Source organism: Triplophysa dalaica, chromosome 1 (assembly GCF_015846415.1).
Source record: "Triplophysa dalaica isolate WHDGS20190420 chromosome 1, ASM1584641v1, whole genome shotgun sequence".
Lineage (NCBI taxonomy): Eukaryota > Metazoa > Chordata > Actinopteri > Cypriniformes > Nemacheilidae > Triplophysa > Triplophysa dalaica.
The window spans coordinates 3,255,104-3,270,068 of NC_079542.1; the positions used below are offsets into that span (position 1 = coordinate 3,255,104).

Consider the following 14,965-nt stretch of genomic DNA (forward strand, 5'->3'; position numbering starts at 1 on the left):
CTTCTATTTCTTAATTTTTAGTGTTATACTTTTGATAACTCCCATTGAAATTTAAAATAGCAATTCCTGCTTTTTCTTGAAATATTGAAAAAATAGCTTACCAATGTGGGTCATTCTCTATTTTAAATGAATGCGCCCTCATAATCTTCAGTTAAAATCTGAAAATGCACTTCCGCCCTCTAGTGGGCGGAGCAGCCGTTAACTCCTTCAAATGTAAGTCTGCTCCCAGTTCCATTTCAAAATGCAACGGCTGTTTTATACATCCAATCAAATCGCAGGAAATAAAAAACAAGCCACGCCCACAATGCTTTCTCATTTGCAAATTCAGTTTCACTCGGAAATGCGTCAGAATACGTAAGTAAACACGATCGCAACTTCCGGTTCAGAGGGACTTTAAGGTACTTCGAGTATGTGTTTGGGTTCCCGTCTCACCCTGGTGCAGTTGTTGGAGTATTCTGCAGTGTTGACCACGCTGAGCTGATACAGCATCTTGCAGACGATGATGACACAAACCCAGACGGTGGAGAGACACGAGGCCATGGGTCTGAAACGGGCGTACGGCATGGCGAAGCTCCATAAAACCACCAGCACCAGATTCATTGCAGTCGGCTGCAGGTGAAAGATGAAAACCAGAGGAGGTGAAATTCTGACACATTATCACCTCGTAACATTACAGACAGAAACAGATGGAGCTCAGAGAAGCATGTGAAATAACATCAGCATGACATGAAGTGTGTGCAGACCTCCAGCAGTGCCACCCACACCACGAAAAAAGCCACGATTTTCACGATGTGAAACTCCAGAACTCTCCAAATGAAACTCTGAATGTGGGTCAGCGTGTCGGAGAACTTTCTAAACAGCACGATAAGTCTGTCCATCACCAGACCCCACTTACTGGGTATCACTTCTGAGAATGAAGCAAGAACAGACATGACGATATTAGACACCTGTTATTTTCCAATAAGTACGTAAACATCAGATCATTCATCGTATTGATCCAAAAAGTCAACATCGGAAGCAGATAATATCAGCGTGTGCTTTTTGCACTTTATAAAAACATTTTGTGATCAAAGCTGATAAAATGATTTAAAGTAACAGATAATTACGGCTACTTGCTAGATTAACATTTGATTGCACATAAAACGCAGATTTTAAATAATTGTATAAGCTAATTTGTAACAAATTGAAACCTTCCATGAGGAAAAACTTTTTCTATCATCTTTGAGGAAAGACATGCAATAAGATATCAAATACAGCTCTGGAAAGACTATTCTCTATTATTTATAGCTTTGTGTTTAGCTAAAAACTGGAAAAACACGCCTTCACAACTGACCAATCAGAATCAAGTATTCAATAGTACCGTGTAATAGGCAGGTGATGTATTTTTGTATGCAAAACCCGGAAGCGAATTAGCATGTTAGGAATTCCGGTTCCATCGCAAGTCTATGTTTTTTTTAATGGGTTTTTGATAAAACGCTTGAAATAAATTCTGTGGTAAACAAAACATCAAATATTTTCACGTTTTATTCTATGACATAAAACACACCAGTTATAACAGACTTGTGTTTTTTAAAAACGGTGGTTGTTAACAGGTTGCTAAAGCGACTACTTCCTTTGGTTAGACCTCATCGCGCATATAAAGCTCACAAATAATGAAACATGGGCACAAATCTCTTCAATCCTAGATGAGGATTCATTCACGGAGCCATTACTTACCAGGGAACACATATTTAATAAAGTTTAAAAGAGTTGTAGAAGGCTTGGTGGTGGTGACGTTGATATGGAGCGACCTTACGTGTAGTCTGTTGCATCGTGTTAGCTTTTTACTTCTGTCGATTGTATTTCAGCTTCAAAATTAACAAATGTTTTGTTAATCTGTAAAGATTCACATTACTCGCGATTTGTCAATTAGTTTGTGCAACCCCTACCGTGACACAATGTCAAACCTAAGAGTTTAAAAAATCACGTTTCTGTACGTAAATACAAATAGTTTGTTGTAAACTTTTCATACCCTAACCAACATTTCTTATCTCAGATTTATTCAAAAAGCAGCATTCATCATCCTCACCGTCCGCCTCTGATGGATCATCATCCTGTTCATTGTTGAGATCTTCCTCCTCAAGAGTCCCTTCCTCTGTGGACTGAACCAAATCCGGATTGTCTATTCCTCTCTTCCTATGGGACGATCAACAACACCACTGTCACAGATATAATCATATAAATATTAATAGATCTCTTCGCGTATCTGATGTTTCTCCAATTGGACCTTTATTTTAAGACAATAACTGCTACATTGTTTAAGCTTTCAAGTGTTTTGATGTGAAATGATTGTAAATGTCTGTAGGATGGAATGCATGTGTGTTCATGCCTGTGCAGAGGTTTGACGTGCTCCAGATCTGTGATCTTCATGAAGGGTTTATGGAAATAATGCAGCTGTAAAATACAGGCCAGCAGAAAGAAGCCTGGAATCAAAATTCTGCTGAAGAGCTCAGAGAGTTTAAACGTCTCCAGTCCAATATCAGACAACCTGCAGGTACAGAAAAACACACAGAGGAAGAGCTTTCTGTAAATACCGTTCATTTTTATAAATGATAATATTAAATAAAAACTTTTTTTTAGTTATTAAACAAGTACATCAAAATCTATCTCCATACAACTTTAAGCTTATAAAAATGATTTATAATCAAAACTGCCGCGAATAATTTCTCTGGAAATTGAACTTTAATGTTATTTGACTTCAGCACACATAAAACAAATCACTATCATCTGTAAAGTTCGACAAAGACAAGTATGTAAAATTCACATTTTAAACAGAGATGGCCAGAGATACATGTAGATATACAGATATAGATCATATAAATAATATCAATTTATATGTATTATTTGTTGTTAAAGATAAATTATAATAAAGATACATAATTAGCATTGTAATACATTTATTTGCGTTTAACATAAAATAATAATAGCTAAATTATAGTTATTATATTTATTATTTGTTGTTATAGAGAAATAATAAACAATTATTTTTGTAGTACATTTATTTAGTTTTGCGTTTGACAAAACAAGAATAGCTTAATTACAGTTAATTATTTTTATCATTTATTACTAAAGATATATTATAAAAAAGCAAAATATTTTTTTTATCATTTTTGTAATATGTTTCGTATTTGACAGAAAACAATTATTGCTAAATTATTGTTATTTATTATTTGTAAATATTATGTACTGTTCAATATATATTATAAAAGACCCAAAAATATACTATTTAGTTTTGTGTTCGACAAAAAATAATATCAGATAAATGACTATTATTTATCATTTATATTTTTTGATAAATATATGTATTTTTTTATTATTATTATTTTTAATTTATTTGGTTAGCTACCAGATTTAAAACTATTTGAAACTAAGCTAGATATTTATTAACAGATTGAAATAAATCAACAGGTGTGTAGATATTACATTTTTTCCCATTAATATATAATTCCTTGTAAGAAATTTATATTTGTAGATTTGAAAAATATGTGTGTGCTAGACATACTGAAGTTCCGTGAATCCAGTGAAGTTTCTCCAATAGCCAGGAAAGTCCTCAAACTGGAAGGTGTATATAACAATGAGCACCACCATAGTGTAGGCTACCACCATCCACCAGAAAGCCTTCAGTAACCTCCTCCACAGAGAGTAATACACCTAAAGACAGAGACAGAAGATCTCTCATTCAGATCCCTTCAAAGAACATGTGTATGAAGCCGAAGATGACTAGACTACCTGATAGAGACACAAGCAGAGCAGAAACAGCAGCATATAGACGATCTTGTAAGCCACGAGTTTTCCAGCGAAGCTGACCATGATGAACATTCCTCCGCACACGTAGATCCAGTATTTGGCATAGAGACTCATCACCAGCCCACCCAGCACCTTCAGAATGGACTCGTTACGCCCGGAACCTCCTGGAAGACAAAAACAGAAACTGATAAAGTCTTTGCAAATACAGTCCGAAATTTTTCCGTGTTTGGCTCTGGTTTGTACGGTGTCTCTGAATTGTTAAAAAGGCGGATGTGAAGTGCTTGACGGATGCGAAAAACGCAGATAATCGAACCAGGTCACATATCTGATGTGGAAATTTCGGACTCAATGTGCGATGGCCTTAGCTCTGATTAAAAAGCAACGATTGGGACAAAAACACAGAGCTCATCCTGTTCTTGGCTATACGAACGGTGCATATGATCCGCTTTCGTGCCGCTTTGGCATCACACTTCAGATCATGAAGAACATTTGATCTGATCAAGTTTTTGGTTTTTAAAAACTAGCTAATATTATAACTAAAAACCACAGGAAGTCTGATAAAGCTGAATTAAACGATTCCTGGAATGATTCAGTGAAATTCATGAGTTTGGAGATTCAGGTGTGCTGCACCTCCAGTGGTGACCTCCTGCAGCGGGACGTTCGACCTCTTCCTCCTGCTGAACGTGTCTTTCACCGACTGTCTCAGAAGAAGCCAAAATGTCAACGTGAACAGCAGCTGGGAAGAGAAAGAGAGAGAGACGATGACTCACTATTTACACTTTCCCACACTTTATTAAGTAACTTCATGAGAACGATGACCTATCATGTGATTGTGTGGGGGATCTAACATGTGAAAACATGTTTTTGCTATCAGCATTTCTCAAGAGAATAATAAGAATCCTCTAGAAGGTTTATTGCTTTACCCCTCTTACAAACCAACAGTCTCTGCATTCTTTTTTGCAATTGTTATCGCATTACACGGTGTCATAACCTGACTCGACACGATGGCGCAACATAACAGAGAGCGCTTAAGACAAACAAGATAAGCATGGAAAATATATCTTTTATGGCGTGTGGTGTCCTCACCATGGCTCCTAGTCGCAGACAGGGGTACTGTGCCCGGTCCAGACCCAGCTGTCGAAGGCTCATGGTGCCGATGTGTTTGGGCAGTTCCGTCTCGAGGTCCATGGCCCAGACGTACTGGAGGCAGCAAAGAACGAGTCCGTACAGAAGAATGAAGGGTGAGCAGAGAGCAGCGAAGCGCTGACGGGCACGCAGCATCCAGATCACACATGACCACAGCAGCAACACAAACGTCAGCCAGCTGTGATACGTTATACTCCACACCTGTACAAAATATACAACTTTACACATTCCTAAAGGATGCTTGGGTAGGAAATACTGATTCAGTGGTTGGAATAATAATTCTGCTGTTAGATATCTGATCAAATGAAACACTTTGAAAAATACTGAAATATTGCAACATGGGAATGGTTCACCTGGACAACAACACCAGTCGTCTGGGTCAATTTTTCAGAAATTGAGATTCATAGATCACATGAAGGCTGAATAACTAAGCTTTCCATTAATATACGGTTTGTTAGGATAGGACAATATTTGACCGAGATACAACTATTTGAAACACCGAAATCTTTGAAGTTGTTCATCAGGCCGTTGTTATGAAAACACAGGTTTGTTTTAACGCTTTCTATTGGCTGAAAGCAGAAATTTTCTAAGCTTAACATATACCAAACTTGAGTGGATAATTCCCAACAAGCTGATAGAAGCGAGTGATGTTTCAGACGCCCGGCCATCTTTGTTAGCGATTTTTCTCATCCGCTCACGAAAATAAAGTTTGGATACATTTACGGTAGGAAATTTACAAAATATCTTCATTGAACATGATCGTTACTTAATATTCTAATGATTTTGTGATCATTTTGACCCGTGTGGCTTTTGCCACAAATATTCCTGTGCTACTTAAGACTGGTTTTGTGATCCAGGGTCACATTTGGTTTTATAAGTTGTAATAATACTCCACGATAATGAAACACGAATGTTTGTTCTATAATTGTGTTGTTCAATGTTTTTTTTAATTGATTTAATATCATTTCAAGCATTGAGGTGTCACAAATTGCATTTTGCACTATTTAGCACGTCATCGCATTTGTCTTCATTATTCATATTTGCCAGAAAAAGTATCGCTGTGCTCATGATATGCTTTGTAAAAACGAGGTTAGGTTAAATTTCCTTTTTTTGTGGAATGAAAAAAAGTGACGTTTGTTTTACCATCATTGCGATGAGTGCACAGATGTAACTCTGTTGTAAAATCAGTCGGCCCACCATGCGAAGAGGATTATCACCCTCGGCCTCTCCATTGACTGCTGTACAAACACACACAAACATTACACTTTAACTCTCATAACTAACACAGTCTCATGGCAATTCTATTGTACAAGGAATTTTGAGATTTTGGGGTTGGGCTGAGAATGAATGCATACGAATGAACCTCCTTGTAAAATAGGATCTTCCAGTTCAAAAGAAAACTCAAGATTTCTCTGCCTACCAATGTCATGTTGGCTTGATCCATTGGTCACAGGTTCTTTACATGCCAGTGATTCAGACAGAGGAGACTCTCCTGAGGTCAGAAGAATTTGCTAAAACGAACAAACAACAAACATTGTTGTTTTAGGTGAAACAGTGATGCTTTAAAGAAGATGATTGAGATCTTTAATCTTACCTGTGTGTCATCTTCAAAACTTTCTCTTCTCAAATCCCAGCGCTTGAGCTCCACCTCCTCTCCCGCCTCAACCTGATCTCCTTTAACTCCTGCTCCACCCTCACGGGTCTCAACACATACAAACACATTACCTCCCTTAACATATGAACCGCAAAACTAATCCTAACACACACAAACAGTATGGAAAATGTTATTTAACTGTGCAAGAAGATGCATGTATTTTCTGTAAATAACAGCTCCTCACACAACATCATATTTGTAGATGTCTTACAATTTAAGACACAATTTAAGTTGGAGCGTATTCGAGGCCACCAAGTTCTGTGAAATGAAGTGTGAGCAAAAAATGTTTCGGGAATGTTTTACATAATTGTGTTAGAACAAAATATATTCACTTGAGGCACAAAATAACACTTAACATTTAATTTTTGAAAATATATATAAAAAGTGACTTTTTGCTTTAAACAATAAAAATCTATTTTTCCCTTTTGATTTTTTTGTAGACTGTCAGAAAGTGTCTCACTTGGTATTTTTGTCTTGTTTTGTAGTAAAATATTGAAGCATTCTCTAATAAAGACTCATTTACTTGAACGGCAAACTGACACAAGATATTTTCGCTTAAAACCAAAATATTTACATTAAATACATTTTTCGCAGTGACCACTGGCAAAATACTTTTTCTTGTTTTAAACATCACAACGTTTCAATATATTTCTCAGTTCAATATCTCGTAGCATTTTGCATCTTATGTAAATATATCTTGTTTTAAGATGTTTGAATAATTGTACTGAAAAAAGTTTTGCACCGCAGAATCTCTGCATGTCTAAATGTAAATGTGTGTTAAAGCACCTTGTTTTCGTGGGTTTGACTGTAACTGTTGATTTTCAGCACAACGGTCACAGAGATGTAGAGAAGTAGAAGAATGCCTGGATTGACGTACACCGGCCAGTCATGATCCACGTTGAGCGTGACACCAAAAGATGAGCAGTTTCCGGGTCTGACTATGTCCTTCAGACCAAACAACCTGCAGGAAAGCACAGGAAACATGAATCGGCTGAATTTCATTTTTTTTTCTAGACGTCTGGGAGCCCTAAATAAATCTTTGTGGGGGTCCTTGTCATAGTAAAATTTTGACAAACATAAATGTAAACTCTTAGAAATAATACATCCGTTAACACAGCTGTCAAAAGAACTTAAAAACGAAAATGTGGTGTGATTTTACCAACCAAATGAGTTATTACCAAAAATAAAACATGATGAATATAGTTAACTCAAGGAAGCTAAACATACGAATATACTGTGATGACAAAAAAATTACATATCACGGCCAAACGAAATGCAATGGATTGCATTATAGCTGAGACTCACATGAATGGTTTTGTGACTGTAAGTCATCCTCTTTAAATGCAAGTTAGAAACCTGTATATTAATATGTAGCCTATGGAACTTGCTAAACGGTCCCTAAATTCAGACAATCGAACGTCAAACCAACTTTATGCTAGTAGATAAAAACTGAATTTGTAAGTCTATACTTGTATAATTTGCCATAACTAAATAAGACTTTGAATATAGTACAAAAACACATGCCTTCTTGTTCTTTTGCTCGGATAGCTCTGTTTTGATGCCATGGCCATATGTAAAGACGCACTACATGATGTCCGACACCAAATAAAGAAATTAAATAAATGAAGTATTGAAAAGGACATTTCCAAATGATTCCTGTAAAGTTGAATACGCAAGTTATAAAAAAAACGTCTTGTTTACATTGAAGTGTTTTTGATTGGGTACTCAAGGGGCCCCCTGGTGGTACAGAGGCCCTACGCAACCTGCGTAGTCTGCGTATAGGAAGGATCGGCTCTGGTGACAGACATCAGTCCGCCTACCAGCAACAAACCAAAGGCTATCACTTCAGAAGACATTTTTTAAACCATTGTAATTAATTTAATGCTGAAAATTAACCCATCTCTTACCCTAAACCAAACCCTAAAATCTCATTGGTTGATAGAAATGTTGTTGCATTAACACATCCTATACCTCCACTCCAACAGCAAGGCAATAAAAATGATGCTTATATCTATTGAGCTACTATCCAAATTAAAATCCTGCGACTTCTGCTAAACGTGAAGAGAGTGTTGACAACGCGTCTGATCATTACCTGGCCCACAGACCCGTCGGGGAGAACATGTCCTGTGCAGGTGAGCTCTGATACAGGTAAAGACACACCAGGTGTCCACCTGTGAAGAAGGCCACCATCACACACAGCGTGTTAAAGCCCAGATGACTGATGGGAAAGTGACAGGCCCACCACGTGCACACGCCGATGAAGAGCAGGAAGTAAAAGGCAGAGAAGGCGGACGGCAAGGTGATACCTGTAAACCACAAAGCCAACATGTTGTGATTTTACCGCATGCCGGTCTCTACACAAGTACACGATTGTGAGCGCTTCTACACGCAATCCAGATTTCACATGTCACATAGCATTAAGGGTCCTCACTAAACACTTTCAAATACATAAACTTAAAATACTAATAATATTTATTTCCTCTGGCTGTTGTGTGTTTTGTTGCATGTTCAGTCGGAGTTGTCTTACCGGCGAGCGCCAGCAGCGTGACGGCTGCAACGCGGCCCATGTTTCTGAAGAATCTCTGAGCTGTGGCACGCAGCCGAGCGGCTAACTGCGCAGCTCCACTGCTGGATAAAAGACCCTCCTCATCCTCCGGCTCACTGCAGGACATCGTTCGCTCATCCTCATTTTCATCTTCAGTTTCGTCCTCCTTTATCGACAGACACAAGAGAAACATAGGGGTTGTGGGATGCCAGTCTTAAATCTGACTTCAACAACTTTGCTTTGCTGGTGCACCTGTGGATACACCTGAACTAAACGCGCTTGAGACAGCTAAGGGAAAAATAAAGAGACCATTTCAAAATTATTGTCAGTTTTCAGTTTCATTCTTTGACTTCAAGAACCCTATTTTCAGGATCTACACGCATGGTCAAAAGCGCAGGTGCACTCAGGGCGTGTCTGAATCCACTTTTACTAGTTTAACAAAGGGAAAAGGGTCGGCGCGCCCGGGCGCATGGACTAAAGGCGTTGTCCCGATTCTCTTAATGAGTAATGGGTGTTTTTGGGGCGTAAAGTGCAATAAACCTATCAGATTCTCATCTCGCATTCCCTTTAAGAGCCAGTTGCGCCCGCACCATGACGGATTCGCTATCTACACAGCGGACTTTGCATGAGCAAAGACTGGATGCTTCTCCAGATAGGAAAGACGTCTACAGGACAAGCCGGAATTTTATCTTTATGTCCACAATAATCATCTTTTACATTGTACTCCATTTCATTTTTATATTTGGCATATCTGAGTGCAGCTGTGCTTCCCTCGGTGTAATAAAGAAAGCGCATTTTGGGTCTGTGTTTCTACTAACGCGCTCTTTAAATAACAAAAAAATATTAGTCCCATTGACTTAAGACCGGGTTTGAGTTGGTCTATGGTGCAATCTATTTTCAGTTCCTCAAAATAGCAACGCGCCAAAAATGCACCCATTGGCGCATGAATGAGCGCAAATGCATTTGTTATTTGCTGTTTTGCACCAGGTGTATGATAGGGCCCCAAAAATGTATTTTTTCCCGAATTTCAAGTACATATATTGTTTCTATTTGCAGAAAATTAAAACTAGAGAAACGGATGCAAATAACAGAAAAAAAATTCAGACCTCAAATACTGCAAAGAAAACAAGTTCATCTTCACTTTAAAGCAATACAACAGTCATACTTCTTCATGAATTTAGGAAAAGATAAAAAATATTTTTTATGTGATAACCTGATTTTTTATCACAGTTTTCAAGTGTCTTGTCATGCTGTCAGTCTTTCCCATTGCTATTGGACGACTTTATGTCACTGCTGAGGTTTGATTTTGTTGAAATTCAACAGACAGTAGACTGGAATGACAATTCAACAGGGCCGGATTCTCCAATGGGCAGAATTGGCCCATGCACAGTGTTTTCGCCATATTTATTCTGCCATGCGCTTCTCTGTCCCGCGAACATGGAGGTTCTTATATTTTCTCTTAAAGGGAAACTTCTTGGGCACTTTTGACAAAATAAACCAACGTTAATTGCGTTAAATATTTACCACGTTAATCTGAAAAAAATAATTGCCCATGGGTTAATGCGTTAAAGTTGACACCCCTAACATCAATATATATAAATGCATTTAAACTACTAAAATGGATTGTGGGAAATTGAGGAAATGATTAGGAAATAGAATTGTCTAAAACTATTTTGAAATATAAAATATTGAATAGATACTTAAATTACAGAAGATAAAAGAAGAAAGTGTTCTTCAAGTATGAGAGGTGCACACAGTTTATGTATGAACGAGTGTGTGTGAGAGCGTGTGTACGTGTGCGAGTGTTTGTGTGCAGAAGTGTAAAAGCAGGTGTATTTGAGTGTGAGAGCGGGTAAATGACAAGCGCATGTACATGTGAGAAAATATGTGTGTGAGAGAGCAGGTGCATGTGTGTGAGCACTAGTGCACAGTGTGGGAGAGGTGTGTTTGCGAGAGCGTGAGTCTTAGTGTGAGAGAGCATGTGTAAGAGCATGTTTGGGAAAATATGTGTGTGCAAGTGTGTGTAGATGTTTGAGAGTGTGTGAAGATAGTGTGCCAAAGATTTGTGTACTTTTTAGCCCCTGATGGTCACAGCACTCATAGCTGCTCAGACCTGCAGAGCCAGACTAGCATGTTTACATCATCAGATATTTTTAGCAAAAGAAAATCTTTCAGAAGTGAAATGCTGCTGTGTGCTTTGAACTTTCACACATACATCATCCGTTTATCAGCAGGACGCCCTAGGCCAACACTTTGAAAATGAGTCCCACCTGTGTGTGAAAGAATCCAAATATCCACCGATTCAAGCAAACACACAAACAGACGGAAAGAAAGAAAGAAAGAAGGAAATGATGAAGATTAAAGTCCGTGGATAGTCTCATATGTTTTGCGTTTAAGATGAGCTTAAAACATTTGTTAAAACACCAGTGTATCCAAAGTATGAGACCACCAAAAGAAAGCATGGATTCAAAAGAATTAATGCCATAATCCATGCAAGCTTTGCTGGTCAGTGAATCGGGAAGCCGTAAACAAAAAATCTGTTTCCTGGAAGAGAAATTGCGGAAGTTGTGTGGTCTTTGACATCATATAAATGTGTGTTGAATTTTAGCCTAGTACATAGAGCATTCAACTTTCTGCAATGAATTAGAAATCAATGAATGCTCAATGTCTTCAACAGTCTGAGGATTAAACCTCCATTTTAGAAACTCCATAATTTATTTTAACCAGAATCAAACAAAAATGTAACACTGTAAATTATTTGTTGCATTAAAGATGCACAAAAAGGCAACATTAATAGTTTCTTGTAATACAATGTAGACTGTGATGTACGCAGAACTGAAGAAGCATTTCTCATCCTCGCAAGGCGTGTTGGGCTGTCACGATTATGATATTAGGTTTAAGATTAATTGTCTATTAAATAATTGCAATTATGTCACCGATTAAGTGTCTGTTTTAAAGCTTTGACAATATAAAGAATGAATGAAAATATATCCCTTAGAAATGTAAAACAGTTTGTAAATAATAATAGAGCGACGTAACAGAACTTGTATTGAGCACTCAAAATATTCAGCAACTGAGATTTGAGGATAGTGTCATCTTGCTGTGTACATCACATCACAGTACGAAGTAGAGACAACTCAAATCATGGAAGGCTTTTGAATACGTTTCTTCAACGTTGAAATTATGTTCTTAAAGCAACAATTTTCAAAGCAGGTTGTTGCTGTAGTTCACAAATGGGCAATTCCATGAAAATGTCAACCTTACCACGAAAAATGTTAGTTTTTACCGGCGGTTTTTACAATGGAATTTGGTGGTTCAAATACCCATGTGTGATTTCTCTATTTTATTTTTACTGCCTGATTTTTTATAGTCAGGTAAGAGCAATTTTCAGGATTGTCACATCCATAACGCTTCATATTCCTCATAAATGGACACATGAAAATGAATATAAAGTAACTATTTGATGTTCTATAAAGAAGCATCACTTCTCCATTCATTGGGTATTCTTGCTTCAGGATTGTGCTTTTCATTTTACAGAAATCCTACAAAGTTTATCATCTCCCTAAAAACACGTAATTTTTTTGTCACATCCATAACGCATGTTTATTTCCCTTTGTTAAATATCATTTTTATTCGTAGACTGACATTTTTTGATGTTTAGACTCCATCAACAAGGGTTCAGTAAAATATAAACAGATGGTTCAATATAATCGTAACAAATTCAAGCATTTTTATTTCCATCACGCAAAATGTCACGTCCATAACGCGGGAATTGCCCAAAAGTTTTAAACAAAACTGACTTTGCACTGTGACATGACAAACCCATTTTTTTTTGTTTATTATTATTCACTAAAAAAAAGCAGCAGAACGTTAAATGCAGGTCAATCTGCAGCTATCCCGGGAAACCTATTCCCGCAGGCGTCACATGTAAGTTAACACACGTGCTGAAAGCGTCTCTATTGTTAGTACATTCCAGCACGTGTCTCGTTCGGCACTTGGGCCTCTGTTGCTAATTGATCTTATAAAGGATCTATTTTTCTAAGATGACACATAGCGGGCATGCCAATGTTTGTTGATGTTGTTGCCTTGGCAACAGCAGCAGGAAGTTGTCAGAGTCTGGGTCGCTGAGCAATGCTGGAAGGGTGCAGAGCGAAATGGAAAAGAAGAAAAGTGGGTGTGAGAAGCTCATAAAACATCACAGGGCCAAAACAACACAGAGTGAAAGAGAATTGAGACTTAATGGCGTGAAGAAGAGTTAAGAAATAGTTTTGGTCACAAGATAACCCACGAGTTCCTCTAAGTTTTGTTATAAATGACTGATTTAACTTTCAAAATAAAGTAAAGGGTCATTGACACTCGACGCACAAACAACGCAGAGCCCTGTTGAACGCTTAAGGTTTGAGGTTTGTTCACATAACATCCCATATGAGCAATACGAAAAAGCCTTGAGCATTAATGCAAATTCAGTTTCACAACTTTGTCTTTGGGCTGTGCCAAAATGAGCAAGTACGTATGATCGTCTTCATTACAAAATTCAAAACAAAACTGAAACTTTAGGTGCCATGTGACCTTGTTTCTACATATGTTTCTTACAAACTGAGCAAGAAACAGACTCACTCAGCTCAGCATGACCTAATATTTCCATGTTCAGTCCTATTAAACACCATTTTTTGGGGCATAAACACTCTGTGCTCTGATCCGTTGGAAGAAAGTTAAATTGTTTTTTTCTTCATTCTGTATAATGTTTGACTAGTTACAAATAGGGGCCTTTCTGTCCATCGAACATTGAGACACACTTTCTGTCTGATGCATTTCGTTTATATTTTGGACACTTAAGACAGGAAGGGTTTGTCCGACCAACATATAAAACAACTAACCGCACTGTTTTATACGAGCAGGTTAATCTGAAAAAATCGATGCTACAATAATAAACCGATGTGCAACAAGTGTCCGTGCATTTAAAAAGTAATAAGAACACATATCAGGGATAAAACTGCAAACAATAACAGAGTATGCAGTTGTGCTGGAGGGCTTCTCATTTGTTTGCTTTTAAACAGCCTCAAAACACAACTTTGAAAATAAAAGATGAACACGAACATGTTGACAAAAGCAGCACATGAGAATTCAGAAACTTCTCTGTATGAAAGCGAGCAGCTTTTATTTTGTAGAAAAATAGCACAGCAAACACAAGCTAATTAACAAACATAAACTTGTTAAACGGCCCTGCAACGATGTGTTATGCATTCTGACTTTACAATGTTAAACGTGCTTTCTTCTAATGCTTAACATGGTCAACTTGTCAGAAAGCTAGTTGGGCGTATTACAAAGTATTTCTGTGGTCGATACACTCCCCCAGCGAGCTTATTGGAATATCCTCCCAGAAAAGCACGCGGCATGGCCACATGAGAGCAGGAGAAGGACCATACGCAGATGTCACTCTCACTTGTGTGCGAGAGAGAGAGACAGAGAGAGAGAGAGAGAGAGGGAGATAGAGAGACAGAGAGAGAGAGAGAGAGAGAGAGAGAGAGAGAGAGAGAGAGAGAGAGAGTTCAGGTGTTTGTTTGTTCACTTTATTTGGGTGATAAATGTTATATAAACTGTGGATATAACTCTGGATTTGAAGATCGTTTGAAACTGATATATGGAGCCGTCCCAGCGCTAAAAGACTCCGGACATGAACCGCATGCGGTGAGTGAAACTTATATCTGTGTTTTGTTGACAATGGGTGAGCACATGCTTTAGTTCAGCCTACCCCTCCCCCCCCGCACGCGCCGTATGTTTTCAGAAACAATCGTACGGCTGTATCTATCTTTTATAAATGTGATTAAACTAAA

At 37.9% G+C, this 14,965-nt stretch overlaps 1 protein-coding gene across 2 annotated transcripts in view; it reads right to left on the minus strand.

The window, feature by feature from the left end:
* Window positions 1-14,965, minus strand: part of piezo1 (piezo-type mechanosensitive ion channel component 1) — a 62,729-nt gene that overhangs the window by 19,442 nt on the left and 28,322 nt on the right. For both annotated transcript variants that reach the window (XM_056755689.1, XM_056755682.1), the window contains exons 6-19: window positions 9,114-9,297; window positions 8,679-8,892; window positions 7,373-7,547; window positions 6,527-6,634; window positions 6,353-6,443; window positions 6,076-6,170; window positions 4,873-5,133; window positions 4,417-4,522; window positions 3,769-3,950; window positions 3,542-3,690; window positions 2,369-2,527; window positions 2,069-2,175; window positions 744-907; window positions 433-609 (exon numbers count right to left, since the gene is read on the minus strand). In XM_056755689.1, the coding sequence (XP_056611667.1) occupies window positions 433-609; window positions 744-907; window positions 2,069-2,175; window positions 2,369-2,527; window positions 3,542-3,690; window positions 3,769-3,950; window positions 4,417-4,522; window positions 4,873-5,133; window positions 6,076-6,170; window positions 6,353-6,443; window positions 6,527-6,634; window positions 7,373-7,547; window positions 8,679-8,892; window positions 9,114-9,297 (2,172 nt within the window). The remainder of the gene's footprint in view (window positions 1-432; window positions 610-743; window positions 908-2,068; window positions 2,176-2,368; window positions 2,528-3,541; window positions 3,691-3,768; window positions 3,951-4,416; window positions 4,523-4,872; window positions 5,134-6,075; window positions 6,171-6,352; window positions 6,444-6,526; window positions 6,635-7,372; window positions 7,548-8,678; window positions 8,893-9,113; window positions 9,298-14,965) is intronic.